Raw genomic sequence first — 16,739 nt, 5'->3', positions numbered from 1 at the left:
GCCACAGAGAACAAGGAAAAGAGGATGGTATTTACCTTTTAAGTTGTTTGTCCCCATGGAGAGTTTCTGGCTGACACCAAAATGGCCCGGCAACTGCCAGGAGGTCTCTGAAATTCCATGACTACTACTATGGTGACAAAAAACAAAAAAAGTGTATTTCTTTGTCTTCTGATTAAAAGACTGATTAGATATATATTTTTTTTTAGCAAACTTTGCATTTTGTGACATCTTAGGTGAAGAAGCAGTAATATGACACCCTACAAGTCTCATCTAGCCATCATGAAGCTTTACTGCTAGGGGTGATGATAAACAGTATTCCTGTTGATTAGCTAGTATTTCATTGTCATTAGGCAGGAGATTATGCAGGTTATACAGATTTATATTCACATTGATGTGTTTTATTTGCAGCTAAATAACTCCTTAAAGTAGATCAGTCAATAAATATAAAATGTAGAATGAATTGCATTATATTCTAATATGAGAAGGTTATATAATTACTTTGGGTCCTCTTAGTTTTGTTTGAATAATATAACCTTCTGTGTATATATTACATTATACAGTGAATATAGTGTACAAAAATAGATTGTTTAATATGTAAAAACCTAAGATATTCATATATTCTAAAAATGTTTTTATGAAATTTTAAAAATCTGCCTTTTCATGTAGAATTTTGGTATAAATGCTTAATGCTTCAAGAAATGCTTAGTAACACTTTAATCTCTACTGACATAAAAACACAAGTGGCAATTCACGAACCTTTACTAAGGATACAGGAAGAGATTGGAAAAATGATTTAATTCTTAATGTAACCAATTTATCCTCACATACTTTCACCAAGCTATTTTACAAAATTAACAGATGGACATACAAAATGAAAAAAACCCAGATCTTAGGTAGAAAGTAGATATTTCAGCTCTTAATTTCTATGTTAGTTTCTTTTATCTACATGTGCTAAATTGAAATAAAAAGAGTATTTTAACAATTATCTTTTTCATTATTTACTGTCAGGGCATTGTATACATTTGTATTGGCTTAGTTTACAACATTTTTCAATGTTATGAGCACCAACCCCCCAGAGTCAGACATGACTGGACTTAACGTCAGGGGAAACCTTTACCTTTTTAAAGATTAATCAGGATAAGAGCATCCTGCTTTTCAGGCATTAAAACAACCTCCTATTGACCCACTGCAGGTAAAGTTTCAGGTTTTGACAGTATGTTCAGATCACTAGTGCAGTCTAGAATTTCTAGGTGCTTATTTGGCAAACATTTGTTCCAAATTTGGGGCAATACTATGCAGTGTCTATGAATTAGATTTCACAATCATTCCAGATCTTAGAATGTTGGTGCTGTGACAGTTTAATGAGCTACATTAGGCCTTTGTTATAGATAGTTTTGTCCTGTTTGGTGTTTTTTATAGGAGCTTTGGGGAAGTATGAATGTTTCTGTCATCTGTCATTATTCATTGGGCACTTTGAAAGACAAAAACAATGTCATTTGGACTACATTTGGGCCTGAGCACAAGAGCCATTTTTGAATGGAGGGGCCATAAAGGTATGGGATGGGAAGAGTTACTTCTTGATTTAGTGGATTAGAGAAGAGGGCTGTACATATGCTGATAATGCATCTTAGTTAGAACAATCTCTGGTAAACTAAAGACAAAGTCTGCATTTTGCAAGATATCCATGGTCTGCAGATGCTGTAGGCTAAGTAGTCAGATCTGTGTAACAGCTAAAAGAGGCCTAGTGCAGGGATAGGATCCACAATATTTGGATAGAGCTCTCTAGGAATCAACAGAGAAATAAGATTAGTTCAGATCAAGGACCTGGGTTAGATTATGTATCATCTGGGCATTTTTTATGAATAGTGAGAGTTATTGAGTGCATTTCTCTTAGAGGTTTTTTTTTCAGTCCTGGAGAGGAGCCTTTAAGCCATCTCAGATTGTGAGGTTGGGGCAAGAAGTAAACCTTTTTGCCTCCTCCTGATAATACTAGAAATTGCAGAATAAGATTTACATAGATTATCAATACACAAGGGACATGATTTTAGTGAATTTTGATTCTTCAGAATGATTCGTTGGCTCACAAGAACCAAGGACTGGGCTAGAGGCCTGTTTTTAGCACCGTTGGGCATTATACTTGCTCCTTTAAGCCTGAGACTTTGGGGAGTTTGGTGCAGTAACCTGCATTCCCTATCATGTAAAGGTTGGCCAATGTTAGACTACAGGTTACAGACAGACATCAGGGTGGAATGCTTTCAAATTGAAGTGAATTGAGGAAATGAGAGTTACTGATTTTTGCTTCTGTCCAATATTCCATACAACCAAGCACACACATCTCTGAATGCTAGTATAAAGCAAATTAAAACTGCAGCTCTAGTTTATCAGATCTGTGTCTGCGTCTTTTCCCCGTATTACTGGGGATGGAGGGAAAAATAAAAGTCAGCATGCAATATTATTTTCCCTAACTCACATATCAGCTGAAAGCAGATATGGATTGATTCTACAGTAGTTCAGGGCATAACCTTCTATATTCCACCATAACCTCACTACTAATAAATCTGGATGCAACCCTGTATTTCCAAATACTTTGTTACATGAGAATGTAACATTTTCACATAGAATTACATCAGATTAGTGATCATTTAGGTTTCCACATATTTTGTCAACTTTTTCTTCAAGTTAGCCAACACAACTTCAAAATTCCTTTGTGAAGTCAGTCACTGACCATCTGTTTCTGATGTATCAGGGCTCAATGTAGACATCTGTACAGGGCTCAAGGCAACTCTTTGAAATGTAGAAAACTTCTTTATACCTTTAAATATTTGTAATAATATGAAATATACTATATTTTCTTGGAATGGTTTACTTTGCTTTTTAAAAAGCCGATTAATGTTATTTATTTTAATGATCTTATGTAGGTTAATATTTCTGAGAATGTGGAAGAAAATTTGGAAAAATGTCTGTGATCTACCAGTTGTTAAAATGAGATGATTGCTAATAACCAGTAAAGAAAGAGGTAATTAACGGTAATAGTTTATAAAAATATTCATGATTAACACATCCTTACCACTTTCTGTCAATTAATAACTCATTTAATACAAGAATATTAGCATGTGGGTTATTTTCATGGTTTCTTCTTAACATTTAAAAACCACATAGGATTTAACATTTTATTGGAATTCATCTATTCTAAGCAATTGAAATAATCTCTGCAAGTATGTGTACTTCAAAAAATATTAAAGTAGCATGCTTTCCTTCTAGAAATACCACTGTATAGGTAGAAAATATAATAACATTATTTCAATTTTCATTTCATTTTTTAAAGATTAGTACCAGCCATTCTTACTGGTGCTCCATAACACATTTATTTCATGAATGATCTCAGTGGAAGAAATTCAGAGCTAAGACTTGCATAATTGAGATGACAGTAGAGGTAATTGTATGTTGTTCATTATTAATAACAATGTAAGAATTGAAAAAAGATTTCTGATGTACCACTCCATCATTTAGACTGTCAATGATGATTTCATTTGTTTGTTTCCCTCCCCTTCATATGGCCTCATATGATGGAGATCTAACATGCCTGGACTAAAAAGTCCTGAGAAAGAAAGAAAAAACATACTGTTTCTACAGATTTAAAAAGATGGAAATACAATATATAGTCATTTAAAAACAATTCACTGTGAAGAAAACATTATATTCAGTTTGATAAAAACATTCAAAGAGGCAATAAACTATGCCATTTTAACAATATTAGGTGTCTAGTTTAAACTTAATCCCAAGTTCAGTAGCATATTTTCACATTCTAGGGTGAATATCAATGTTCTATGATAATGGTAATGGCATCAGTGATGCCTGAACAACTGTGGGATGGTTAAACAACTGCATACAACTATGTACAAGTGGGAATGACAGATGGAATTGGGAAACTGGAAGGAGTAGTTTGGAAAGATGCACTCTACCTGTGTAGCTTAGCGAATTGTCCTCATTATCTGAGGTGGGAAGTGGTGTTCCGTTGTCGTTTCCCCTCTCTAGGTCATCAGAGTCTGTTGGAAATAACATCAGAGCAGCTGATGGATTCACAGTAGTAACAATAGTTGCCATTTCAATCAAATCATGTCCATAGACAAGTAAATCCACATATGACAGGAAAACAAACAGTGACAGCATACAGCACACTCCATCCTTCCACATCATGGGTTGAATTAACTTCTGTAATGTCTTCAGCAACATTCCTTCTGGCATTTAAATCCTCCCTTCCGTTTACTGTTTGCCCTCTGTTGCACCTTCACTCTGATTTCACAGCTTCTGAAGTGTTCCTTTCTACACACTCTGCAAAGCAGACAGCACATGCTGTGGTGGACATATGGGGAAGAGGAGGCAGGGTGGTTGAATGCTAGCATTGCTAATTTTCTACCTTATTGTTAATCAAACCTATTGACTGTGATCACTCCCCATCATTGCTTCATCTCCTGGCAATTACAGACTCAGGGGACTTTACCTCTTTGTGGGAAGGGGGAAAAGCAGTGTCTTGTCAAGTAAGGAGGAGGAGGGCTTGTATAAGGGCTATTCCTCCTCCAGTGATGTTGCAAAGGAAAGGAGATTGATCACATCTAGTAAAAGGCAACAGTTTATAAACAAGTGAAAGAGAGAAGTTTTGCTAAGCTGAATATCAACATCAAAGAAACTATTTTAGGTTTGTGTGTGGCAATCATGTAGAGCAGGCTTTGTTTTTTTTAAGTAAACAGCAAGGTATCACCAAATCAATTGAAATGTATTCATGGTGTCAAACACATGGGAAGAAAAATGATCTTCCATTCCATTTCCATCTTTGTCTTCCATACAAATACAGTAGTAATACAAAGACCCATAGCATTGTTTTTCACTAAGAATATTGGATTATAGCTCATTTACAAAATAATAGTGAAACTTACAAACTTAAATAGCAAAAACACACTTAGCATTGTAAAATAATGGTGATAGGGTTGTCATAAATTAACCAAAATATAGGCAAAACTAGGAAACATTATGTAAATATTTGCCATCTTGCTAATGCCAGCTTAATCTTTATCTAAACTAAGCAGCTCATTCTTTGTACTTTTATATCTGTCTATTTCATTCCAAAGACAAGAATTTCCTTGAAAATCATAACTCTGGCATATATCTTTTTTATTCAGAATTCATACTGTTGTTAAATAGAATAAAATGGGAATATCTTTAAAATACTGTACTTTATTCTTAGTAAGATTTATTTTTATTACACACAGGTATTTCTAGAATGATAAAGAAAAAAAATCATTAACATACAACCTCTATAAAGAATGAAGGATAAGAAATTTCAGACTACATAAACTAAAAGAATTTATGTAGAGAGATTTTAAGACACCAATAATTTGACAATGCCCTTTCCACATTACTGAAGTCTTTCTCTTTTGTTTTTGCTATTTTTTATATACAAATACTTTTGAATAAGATAGAGGAGAAAGGTGAAAAATTCTAATTTATTCCTCCATTTATCTTTTGTTGCCCAGTAATAGGCAATCTCATGAACACCCCTGAAAGTTGTTTTGAAGGAGGGTGTGTTGCAAGGAATCTAGTTCAACACTTGCCAGTCCTCCTATTTACATTCATGAAGCTATTGGACTACTTGTAAATTGCAACAGTCAAGAGCTGCTGAATAGGCCTCTTGGTAAATTAAGTGTGCAAGAGATACCAAGTTTTCCATTTCAGTTTACGAGGTTTATGGTAGGAAGTCAAGTTTCCAGGAATAAGATGGCATACTCACTACCTTAAAAGTGACAATGTAAAATTAAAGAGTCCATACCTATATTGACAAACCAAAATTTGCAAACTACATCATGCAATCTTTTGAAGCTTCACTGCCTTCTTCATTAGGCAAAGGTGTTAAAAAACACAGGGAAGACAATAGAAGTCATGTTAAGAGTCACAAGTCTACATTTTCTCTCAAATGATATTTCTATTGCCAATTAAGATGGTAAGGACTGCAGAGAAAGGGCAGTAAAACACAGGCAAAAAAAGTTCAAATCTAATACCAGTAGCAAAGTAACATCCGTTGAGAGTTGAGATCAAAGAGGAAGTTATTCATCATAAAGCCTTATGTGCTGCAGCATAATAGTAGGAGTTTCACTTGGCTCCTTTAAAAAATAAGCTCTCCTGACATACTACTGATTGATTTAGCAACTTCTTTAATGTGGTGGCAGAGGAATAGAAGTTCAAAGCACTCAAAGACACATGGAATTAGTTGCACTTATGTTCAATGCCTTTCTTTAAGTATTTTTAATATTAAAACTGTTTTTTAAAATATTATAACAACATTTCATTTCCATGGGTTTCTGGGGGGAAATACAGATTTCTTTGTGCTTATAGAGAACATGGATCCTGCTTCAAAGATTACAAACTCTTTAAATGGCTCAATAAATTAGTCATTTATTCATACTTGGCTAAAGTGTTCAGCATAATATTTTAGTTTATAAAGTAAAAGCAAGATCTGACTATGACTTATGATGCATACCTTAAACCAGTGGTTCTCAACTGGGGATCCCGGGATGTTTTTTGGCCTTCAACTCCCAGAAATTCTAACAGCTGGTAAACTGGCTGGGATTTCTGGGAATTGTAGGCCAAAAACATCTGGGGACCCCAGGTTGAGAACCACTGTCTTAAAGGATGGATGGATCAAAGACTCAGAAAAGGGAAATGGGTAGGAGTTGGCCTCTTTGAGTTCATTACACTTTAAAGAAACTGAGACTGATGAATACACAGATAGCATAATTGTCCAAAACATTCCACTATACATGGAGTTTTCCCAAGAGAAAAAGGAAAACTTTACTTCTGCAATCTTCTCAAAAACCTTTCTCTCTATTCCTGTTATTAACCATCTGTAATCATGGGATTGTACTGTATTTGTGTCTATCTTTATGTGAAACTGTCAATGCCTTAGCTTCAAGGCCATGACATCTAAACATCTGAAATTAGCTGTGGCTATTGTTAGAGAAGTGCACCTAATTGTTTTATTTGGCATTAATTAATTTAAATTGTTTGAAATACGTTGCTGTGTTTAAAACCTGAAAAACGTATTTAGTTGTTACCTGGCTTCCATAAGCAATGCTAAGATTAGCAGTCAGTTATAGGGCAACACTCCCAAATGGGATAGTAGACAAACTCCTCATTGAAGAAACTGTGGGGTATATTATAGCAATAGTTATACAAAGGAATCCAGCAGACAGTATAGTAATGATATTTTTAAAACTCTGATCGCTATGTAAGTTTTCTTGAATTACTATATGCAGAAAAAATGTCTTTTTTTGCATGTGCCTCATTCCTTGCAATCTTTTAATCACTCTGACTACAAGCATTAAATTACTGTGAGTGCTTGGTATCTGTTGGAGTTTTGTTCCAGGACCTCCTATGGATGCCAATATTCATGGATGCTCCAGTCCCATTGGCATAGTAAAATGCTGTACCTTGTATAAAATCAGTTTGTCTACAGCTATTAGTATGAAGTGAAGTCACCATTTCAAAACAAACTCATATAGATAGCATGGCTGTAATCTAAACAGAGTGCCATGTAACTGAGGCATGTGTCACCATGGGCAGGTCAGACAAAATCAACTCAATTCATGCATTTTCACCTATTATTTACAACACACACTGGCCTTGAACCAAAATTAATTAACTGGATTAAGACAGAAAGGAGTAGTAGAGCTGGGTGTTATCAACATGCAGTAGATCAGATTCCCCTCACCCCCAAAAAAACTTCCCTAAACTTCTACATGGTTTGTGTATATATTAAATTGTGGATAGAGTACTCATATGCCAATGGAATCCTCTACCATCATTTTTAGGGCTAACCTTTCTACATTGGAAAGAACTGCTATAAAACAGTGTCTCCAAGTCTTCCAGTCAAGGCATATGAAGGGACACAATTGCCAATAATGTTGAAAGATGCCAAGAGATCCAGCAAAACTAACAGGACACACTTTCTCTATCCAGCTCCTGCTACAAACAAAAAGCTATCAGCAATCCACTTCTAGACCTGGTTCTAGACTCTGGAAATGGATAATATTATAAACTATAATACATTACTCAGAAACTAAATAATGAAAATAGGTGGGTAATTATACAAAACAATATGATTAAGTAGGGAGTCAGCAAATGTCTTAGTGCTATTGCAAGATTCTAGTGCAACCGTGGGAACAGTCACTCTGCCGATCCTGTCCACATCCCCTAAGTAATAATTACAGTTTATCATTAGTATAATTGCTGTTAGTTAGCAGACCTGAAAACAAACAATAATTCAAAGCATGTTTTATAACATCAAATATTCTTGCATATGTAACTAAACTTAGGTGTATGTTTCTTTACATTTACATTTACATTTACATCTATGTCAACAGGGAAACAATGTAGACACCAAAGACATAGTGCTCAAATAATCATGGTTTCCCATGCTTATATGCACTTTAAAATACCTGGTTAAAGTAATAATAAAGAGCATAATTTGATCTCTGCTCTCTGTTAAAACACACATTTTAAGGACTGTCATGCATGATCCTGGCCATTTTTTCATGCTCATTTAATCAGACTAAAACAGATAAATGCAAATAGCTAAGAAGATAATGTTTCATAAACAATTACTATTATTTCAATAAATTATCTTTAAAAGATACAACTTTATTTTTTATCATTAGTAATAATTTACAATTGTGTTAATTAAAATCATTGACTTATTTTTCTAAATCAATATTTTTATGTCATTTAAATTTCAGTTATATACCAGTAAATTACATTATAATGTATATGCTTAAAATATATTTTTACCAAGATAAGCAGACTAGTCACCAATGGCATGGTCAAATCTTTCTGAGCAGCTTTCTTACAGTATCAATGACCTCTACTGAAATGATTTAGCATTGCAGTATTATTCAAGAAAGTTACTTCCATAGTCAATGGTCCGTTCTTTTCAGGAGTTTTGACTCCCCTATTAATTATCACCAAACAATCTAGGTATTTACCAGATTAATTGAAAGTAGAAGCTGATCAGATTAGCTAGAGTATACACTGATTGTACAATAATAGGAATTGATACTATAAACTAAAATGAGATAGGAGCTATTTTGAACTTGCATTGACTTTCTTTGTTGCTTTCTACAATCTTAGCATTACAAAGTGATCTTTAAAGACACATCATTTCTCACACTAGAGTTTCAATGTGTTCAGCACTCTTTCTGAGATGCATCTTCCTACATTACTCTAGATTAGTGAAAGAAATCAATGGGAATTGATCCAATTTGCAGAACACAGTTCTAATATTGATAGTAGTTTATAGTCATTTGCTTTTGCCTAATCTTTTATTAATGATAATCTTCAAAATGTCAATTAATATTGCTGTCCTGAAATTCAATGGTATTTTGTCCTTAGAGAATATAGTGGTTCTTTAGATAAAATCTGCAAATTAACCAAGATATATCCAAAAGAAGCAAAAGACATAGTAAGATGAAGTGATAGAAAACTAGTTTTTACTATGCTCTCTTGTTTATCTTTTCCAAAACAGTCATAATTGTTATATAAGTTTCCCATTAATGGAAAAAGGTTGATTTAGTTTTATCTTTTCACTCAAGTATTAAAGAACAAAAATATGTCTCATCTATAGTTCTTATCCACTCATCCAAATAAAAATATATTGTTACAAGTATGAACACTTCACTTGGTACTACAGAAAATTAAAATGCTCTTTCACAAAGGGGAAAATTGTCAGTAGTGTTTCCATGATGGACTCTTATTGAACTAATAAAGGTTGTTAGGAGTGGAAGTAACAAAATAAAGTTCATGCAAGTAAATTAACTGTTTGCTAAATTTTAATACTCAGATGATTGCATTCAGATGGTACCCAAATGAAACAAAATGTGTGTTAAATCATAAAATATTAAAAAATTTAAAAAAATGAGTCGTCACAGTTATCAGTTTATAATATGAATGTTTAAACACTATTATTATTTGTGGGATTTCTAATTCTCCAGGACACATTACTTAAGAAGGTAACGTTTTTTAAACTTAATCTTCCATTTACCATATATGCTTGGGTACAAGTCAAAAATATATGCCAAAATTTTTACTCCCAAAATAGGAATTGACTTATTATTTGATAAAAATTGTACCTCTGTGCCCTCCACTGCCACTTCCAGTCTTTATGAAATCTTGAGAAGAAAAATGGCATCAGTGGCTCTTTGGCACTATCCTTTCTTGGCAGGAAGAGCTGAGGGGGTCAGAGCTCCTTTTACAGCTGGTTCTCCCTAATGGACTCCTCTCTGCCCACCTGCCTATAGTTAACTGCAGCCTACTTGCTTGTCTCCTTTTTCTCCCTAACTTCTCTAAGGAGACCAGCTGTGGGGTGGCAGAATCACTAAGCTATCTTCCGAAAGCCTGATCCAAAAGCTAAGTTTTTACTTTCCTTCTGATTGCTAGGAGGGAGGGTGCTGATCTAATATCACTGGGGAGGAAGTTCCACAGTTGAGGGACCACCACTGAGAAGGCCCTGTTCCTCGACCCCGCCAGTCATGTTTGCAAAGCAGGCAGGACCAAGAGCAGGGCCTCCCCAGATGATCTTAATCGCCAACTGTGGGCCTTTTATTTTTAAGAAATTCCATGTCTTTCAGCTAACATGGTCATCTACAGACAACACATTACCAAGATGTTTGCATTTGTGTCCCCATGGAAATGTAATTGCTCAGCTATTTGGTCAAAGGACAGTGAAGGGTTAACTGGGAAAACGTCTCTAGTCTAAGCCTATAGCACCATGGTGAACACCATTAATACTAGCACCAGGTATACCAAGAATATTAGTTAAATAATTGGACACAGCTGAATACCCCCAGGTTAGGTTCTGTTTATCCCAAAAAACATCCTACAATTGGAAAAACAATGGATTGTGGACAAAAAATCAAACTGATAATAAAAAGGTCACCATTGGAGCACAAGGTATTCAGCTCAACACTTGTGTGACTTTGTTTATCAAATTACACAAAAAATGTATCTCAAGTGAGCTTTAGTTACCCTAATTGTGCATTCATGCACTAACACCATGTAAGATTGTGAACTTAAACAAACCTTAAGCAATTTGTTGAAGTCACTTTTTCAAGGTGTGCTGGAAGTCTGGGAGGCCATGACCGCAGACTCTTATCTCCAAGTCTGGGGCAGGTATGTGAAACCCCAATTTCTGGAAATTACCCACTTTTGGTCTAGAAAAGCCAAGGAAACTGCCATGAAAGAAGCTCTCTTATTCCAACAATATGACATATACTCACAATGGCCAATTTTCTACTGAGTAAGTGGCATTTTGTAGCACATTCTCCATCAAAAGAGAGGCAGCTAAAAGCTTCAATATTTTTCCAACTAAAACAACTCAACTATCTCATTATAACAAATGTTTTTATATAGGTAAGGTATAAATGCTGTTGTATAATAAATTGCAAACTCTTGTATTTGTTTGATACTTAAATTGCCAGATAAATCAGGTTTTAAATGACAATGTAAATTTGTAAAACTTTAGATCTGATCTATTTAGCCTACCTAATTTAGTAATTTTAATTACCTTCCAGTGCATGCCATTCTTCACAAGCAGCCTGTCACAAAACACCATATTCACTGTGAATCCTGATAGTCTTCAGGATGCATAGTGCTTTCTGGTCAATATTTTAGTTATTTTTGTCTATATTTAGCCTTTTCAGTACTTTAAGCAAAATCAGGTGATTCTCTGGAGTTTGCTGGAAACTCCAAAGTATCTGAGCACTTGAGGGCTATCTGGAAAGTGGAATTTGGTCTGATTTGGCCCAATCCACCATTCAGATAGAAATGTCCACTATTACCCTTTCCTTGCACTCATCACTGTAGGAAAAGTGATGTGCTGTTGGTGTTGGTGCCATTCCTAGCTGATGTCTAGGAGCTTTGTTCAAGCTCCTAGCCATCACAGGTGAATCTGCTGATGTCGGCACCAAGCAGATATATATATATATACTTGCCTAGTGTGGATGTGGCCGTAATGTTTAGTTTATATCTGCTAACCCACCTCAAAACTTAACAAAAGGATCTTATCTAATCTCAGATTCCTGCTTCCCACCACTACATTTCCTGGTGTCAGAAGAAGTTAAATGGCATGTATTTGTACGTATAACGTGAAGATGAGAAGAAGTTTCAAGCTGCAGGTTCCAAAGCCAAAGAATACAATAGGGATATTAATCTGTCTAAGAAAAAAGAACCAGCAAGAGACCTTGCCCGTTCTTTCTCTCTGCTCTGAGTAAAATATCTGTCAGAAATGTACTGATATTAAAACTGTGATCTTGAAACATATATTTGCAATTCCACATATTTCAAGTATGTCAAACCTCGCAGAAACATAAAGATCATACTTTGTGTACTACCCACTGCTGTTCTAATACAAATATTGGAAAGAAATGGATAGACAAAACAGAACCTGGTCAATTATTTTCTGAATATTAAAAATCTATATAGGCACAATGAAAAGGTCAAAGAATCAGAACTGGAGGAATAAAAATATTAGTACATTAATGTGCCATTCTCTACCAGTCTCTATCATTTGTTTCACAATCAACATAGAATTCAAAAGAAATTCTAGGGTCAAAGATTACTTAAAAGTTTATGAACTCAGACAGCAGGCAAAATAAAACCTCATTCTAAAATGAAACAGCCAGGGAACATAACAATCAATAACTACTCTATCTTGTCAAAATTCAGCTTTAGAAAATTAATATCACATGAGCAATCATCCAGCACAGCTAGGGGCTTTTGAGATTTATCGTAATCGAACTGATATCTTGAAGTGTTTTCAATTTGTAATACTGTACAAGCTGAGCATGAGAGTATTAGCCAGTGGCTGTGGTTTCATAACTCACAGATATCCCAAAAAGCCCATTATAATTGGAGAGTATGAACACTCTCATAGCCACAGGGCTCAAAGTAATAAAATGTGAGCAGTAAAATATATATTATTTAAGCCACACAAAAATGCTAAAGTAACATAATGTTTTATTCCCAAGCATAAAACATTCTCTTCATTTCAGGTTTCAAGCTGACTGATATAAATAAGAGTAACAAGCAAGACATTCTAAGGCTACAAATCATATAAAAGTTGAGCAGTGGCTACCATGGAACAGTCACATACCAAATGAACTTTCTCAAAGAATTGTCAAATATCGTTATCTACCTGGCAGTTTCCCTTACCACTGATGAAATTACTTGCTAGAGATGAAAGAGTGATAGCAACCTGTGGTTAAGATTCAGAAAGATCATTTTGTCAATCAATATAAGATAAAATGATGAATGCCTTTGGCAAACCAATGATATAGGTAACCATAATATAATGATGATTTGAAAACATGTGTTTTTAATAGGATCCACAGAAGGAATTATGATAGGGGAATAACTACATCAAATTATTTTATTATCATGGTCTAGAACTGTATTGATACAGAGGGGAATGAGAGAATAGCCTTTTCACATAATTTAGATGCATGTATTAAAGAATAATACACAAATATGATGCTACTAGTAGTTAGAAAGACTTATAGTCTATCACCATCTCAAAGAATGAAATAAAGAAAACCAGTTAAGAAGCCTGGATGGTCAGCTACTGATATATCAGTGCAATTATATTTATATTCTTCAAAATTGTGTTCTAGGTCTGATATTAGAACATTGTATGCACACTGATGTGCATTCAGAGGGAGATAGTATATATAGGCTGATTTGACTGCAGTAAATTTACATTTTTAGGAACCTCTTCACATGTGTGCAGGGCGGCCCATGGCACCCCACACACCCTTCCTCCTCCCCTCATAATTTGGTAGGGATGGGAGAGGGTGCCAACGGGCTGCCCTTTCTGCCAAGGGGAGTAAAGTGTTGGTATCTTTGTTGGAGCTACATAAAATATACTTTCCTCCTTGTAGTCATAGAGGAAGCGCCTTTCGGCACTTTCCCCCAACTTTGGGAGGAAAGTGGGTGGGGCCTGCCATGTGCCGTGTGATGGTGCACAGCAAGCCCTGTCCTTGCTGCAAAGCAAAGTGGCAAAACGGGGAAAATGCCCTGTGTCAAGTGGTGGTAATAGCATGATCATATATCTAAATTGCATATATTTTGAAGAAATTGTGAAGTCATCTTTGTGGACAAGAGATGTAGGGACTGGTCACTGTTCAACAGTCTCAGTTGTATGCAAGTTACAGCTCATTTACAGTCCTTGGCACAATCTTTTGGAAATCAGGCTCCACCCCCACTTCTAACTCTTAGGTGCATAGGGAATCTTACGTGGTATAGTTATTTGTACGTAATGTCTTCTCCAGCCATCAAATGAATACATGGTGGTTGGAAGCATGTTCTTCTTCTTCTTACTTTCAAAGGAATAATTTATACTTCAAAGCATTGGAGTACAATATGTAATTAATAATGAATGTTCTTTCAGCAGTTATGAGAGTTTGTAGAATGGATAAAGCCCACATCAAAACTAATAGCATACTTGCCTTGAACAATAAACATAAAAGCCCCGATTGAACTGTTAGTTGCAGCTGACATAAGTGTTTCCATACAAACTTTCTATGATCCAATTGGTCTATTCTGGCTGGGCCTAAAAATTGATTCAGACTATAATGTGAATTATGGTAGGAAATTTTCAGAATGTTTAGAGCAGTGCAGCCTCAGCTTGTTTTTATTATCTCTCAGCTATTTATTTATTTATTTATTTCCAACATTTATATCCCATCCTTCTCACTTGAAGGGACTCAGGGCGGCTTACACAGTTGGCAACAATTCAAGGCTGACACATAGTTAAAATCACCAGATGACCTTAGGAATCTTTCTGGCTCATAGGAGGAGATACGTTCAGACAAGTAGATTGGGCCAGAACCGTTTAGGGCTTTATAGGTCAGAACCAGCACTTTGAATTGGGCTCGGTAGCATATCGGCAGCCAGTGGAGCTGGCTTAGCAGGGGGGTGGTACGCTCCCTGTAAGCCGCCCCAGTTATTAGTCTGGCTGCTCCTGTTGTACTAATTGGAGCTTCTGGGCCATCTTCAAAGGCAACCCCACATAGAGAGCAAACGGGGTGTAACCAGAGGGTGCACCACCATGGCCAAGTTAGACTTCCCAAGGTACAGGCACAGTTGGCACACAAGTCTTAGTTGTGCAAATGCTCCCCTGGTCACCACTGAGACCTGGGGCTCCAGGCTCAGTGATGAGTCCAGGAAAACACCCAGACAACCCCATCTAAAACAGGCTGTAACCCTATACCCTGTTTGGCCCTATGACTGACCAGGAGGACCTCTGTCTTGTCTGATTTAATTTCAATTTGTTTGCCCTCATCCAGTCCGACACAGTGGCCAAGCACCAGTTCAGGACCTGGACAGCCTCCTTAGTGACAGGTGGGAAGGAGTGACAGAGCTGCTTACAGATGACACCGCACCCCGAAACTCGGATGATCTCTTTCAGTGGCTTCATGTATATGTTAAACAACATGGGGGACAGTACTGACCCCTGCAGAACCCCACAAGACAATGGTTGTGGGGCCGAGCAGGTGTCCCCCAGTGACACCATCTGGGAACGATCCTCCAGGAAGGACCGGAGCCACTGCAAAGCAGTACCTCCGAGACCCATCCCGGCAAGGCTTCCCAGAAGGATACTGTGATTGATGGTATCGAAGGCCACTGAGAGGTCCAGCAGAACCAGCAGTGACACACTCCCCCTGTCCAGTTCCCGGTGTAGATCATCGACTAAGGCAACCAAGGCTGTCTCGGTACCATGTCCCGGCCTAAAGCCAGACTGTGCCGGATCCAGAAAATCGGTGTCTACCAAGAATGCCTGGAGTTATGTGGCCACCACACATTCCACGACGTTACCGAAAAAGGGGAGATTGGAAATAGGCCGATAGCTGTCCAATTGAGTGGGGTCCAGTAATGGCTTTTTCAACAGTGGTTTGATTACAGCCAATTTCAGGCTTGCTGGAACAATGCCTTCCCGAAGGGAGGCATTAACCACCACCTTGACCCACTCGGCCAATCCCCCTCTGCCTTTTCTCACCAGCCAGGATGGGCAGGGGTCTAGGATGTATGTGGTAGCCCTCACCTCTCCAAGCACCTTGTCCACATCCTCAGGCTGATCCAATTGAAAAGAATCCATCAAAATTGGAGAAGCAGGTGCTTGTGTTACATCCTCGGAGACTGCCGTTAATATGGTGTCAAAGCCAGAGCGGAACAAAGCGCCTTTGTCTGCAAAGAACCGAGCAAATGCTTCACAGCAGGCTGCCGAGTTGTCAGGGATCCTGTCTTGAAGGACAGGATATAACAAACCTCTGACAACTCGAAACAGTTCCATCGGATGGTTCTTTGCGGACGCAATATTAGCTGAAAAGAAAACATTCTTTGCAGCATCTATTGCTGCGACATATGCCCTAAGATAGGAACATAGCCATGTTTGGTTTGACTCATTCCACTCTGAATGCCACATGTTCTCTACTTCCCTCTTATTTTGCTTCATTGCTGCCAGCTCTTCAGTGAACCAAGAAGATGGTTTAGCTCGGGTACTTGAGAGGGGACGTTCTGGAGCGATTGTGTCTATTGCCCTAGCCGCCTCCTTGTTCCAGAGGGTGACCAGAGAATCAACAGGGTTACCAGCTGAGGTTGCGGGAAATTCCCCAAGAGCCATCAGGAATCCATACGGATCC

General features: G+C 36.9%; 1 protein-coding gene across 2 annotated transcripts in view; it reads right to left on the bottom strand.

Annotated features, from left to right (window-relative positions):
* Positions 1 to 16,739, bottom strand: part of robo1 (roundabout guidance receptor 1) — a 922,568-nt gene that overhangs the window by 551,444 nt on the left and 354,385 nt on the right. For both annotated transcript variants that reach the window (XM_062974986.1, XM_062974987.1), the window contains exon 3: positions 3,963 to 4,046. In XM_062974986.1, the coding sequence (XP_062831056.1) occupies positions 3,963 to 4,046 (84 nt within the window). The remainder of the gene's footprint in view (positions 1 to 3,962; positions 4,047 to 16,739) is intronic.

The sequence above is a fragment of the Anolis carolinensis genome, chromosome 3 (genome assembly GCF_035594765.1).
Source record: "Anolis carolinensis isolate JA03-04 chromosome 3, rAnoCar3.1.pri, whole genome shotgun sequence".
NCBI classification, from domain to species: Eukaryota; Metazoa; Chordata; class Lepidosauria; order Squamata; family Dactyloidae; genus Anolis; species Anolis carolinensis.
The sequence above is the reverse complement of the archived record's forward strand: the minus strand, read 5'-3'. Positions and strand labels throughout refer to the sequence as shown.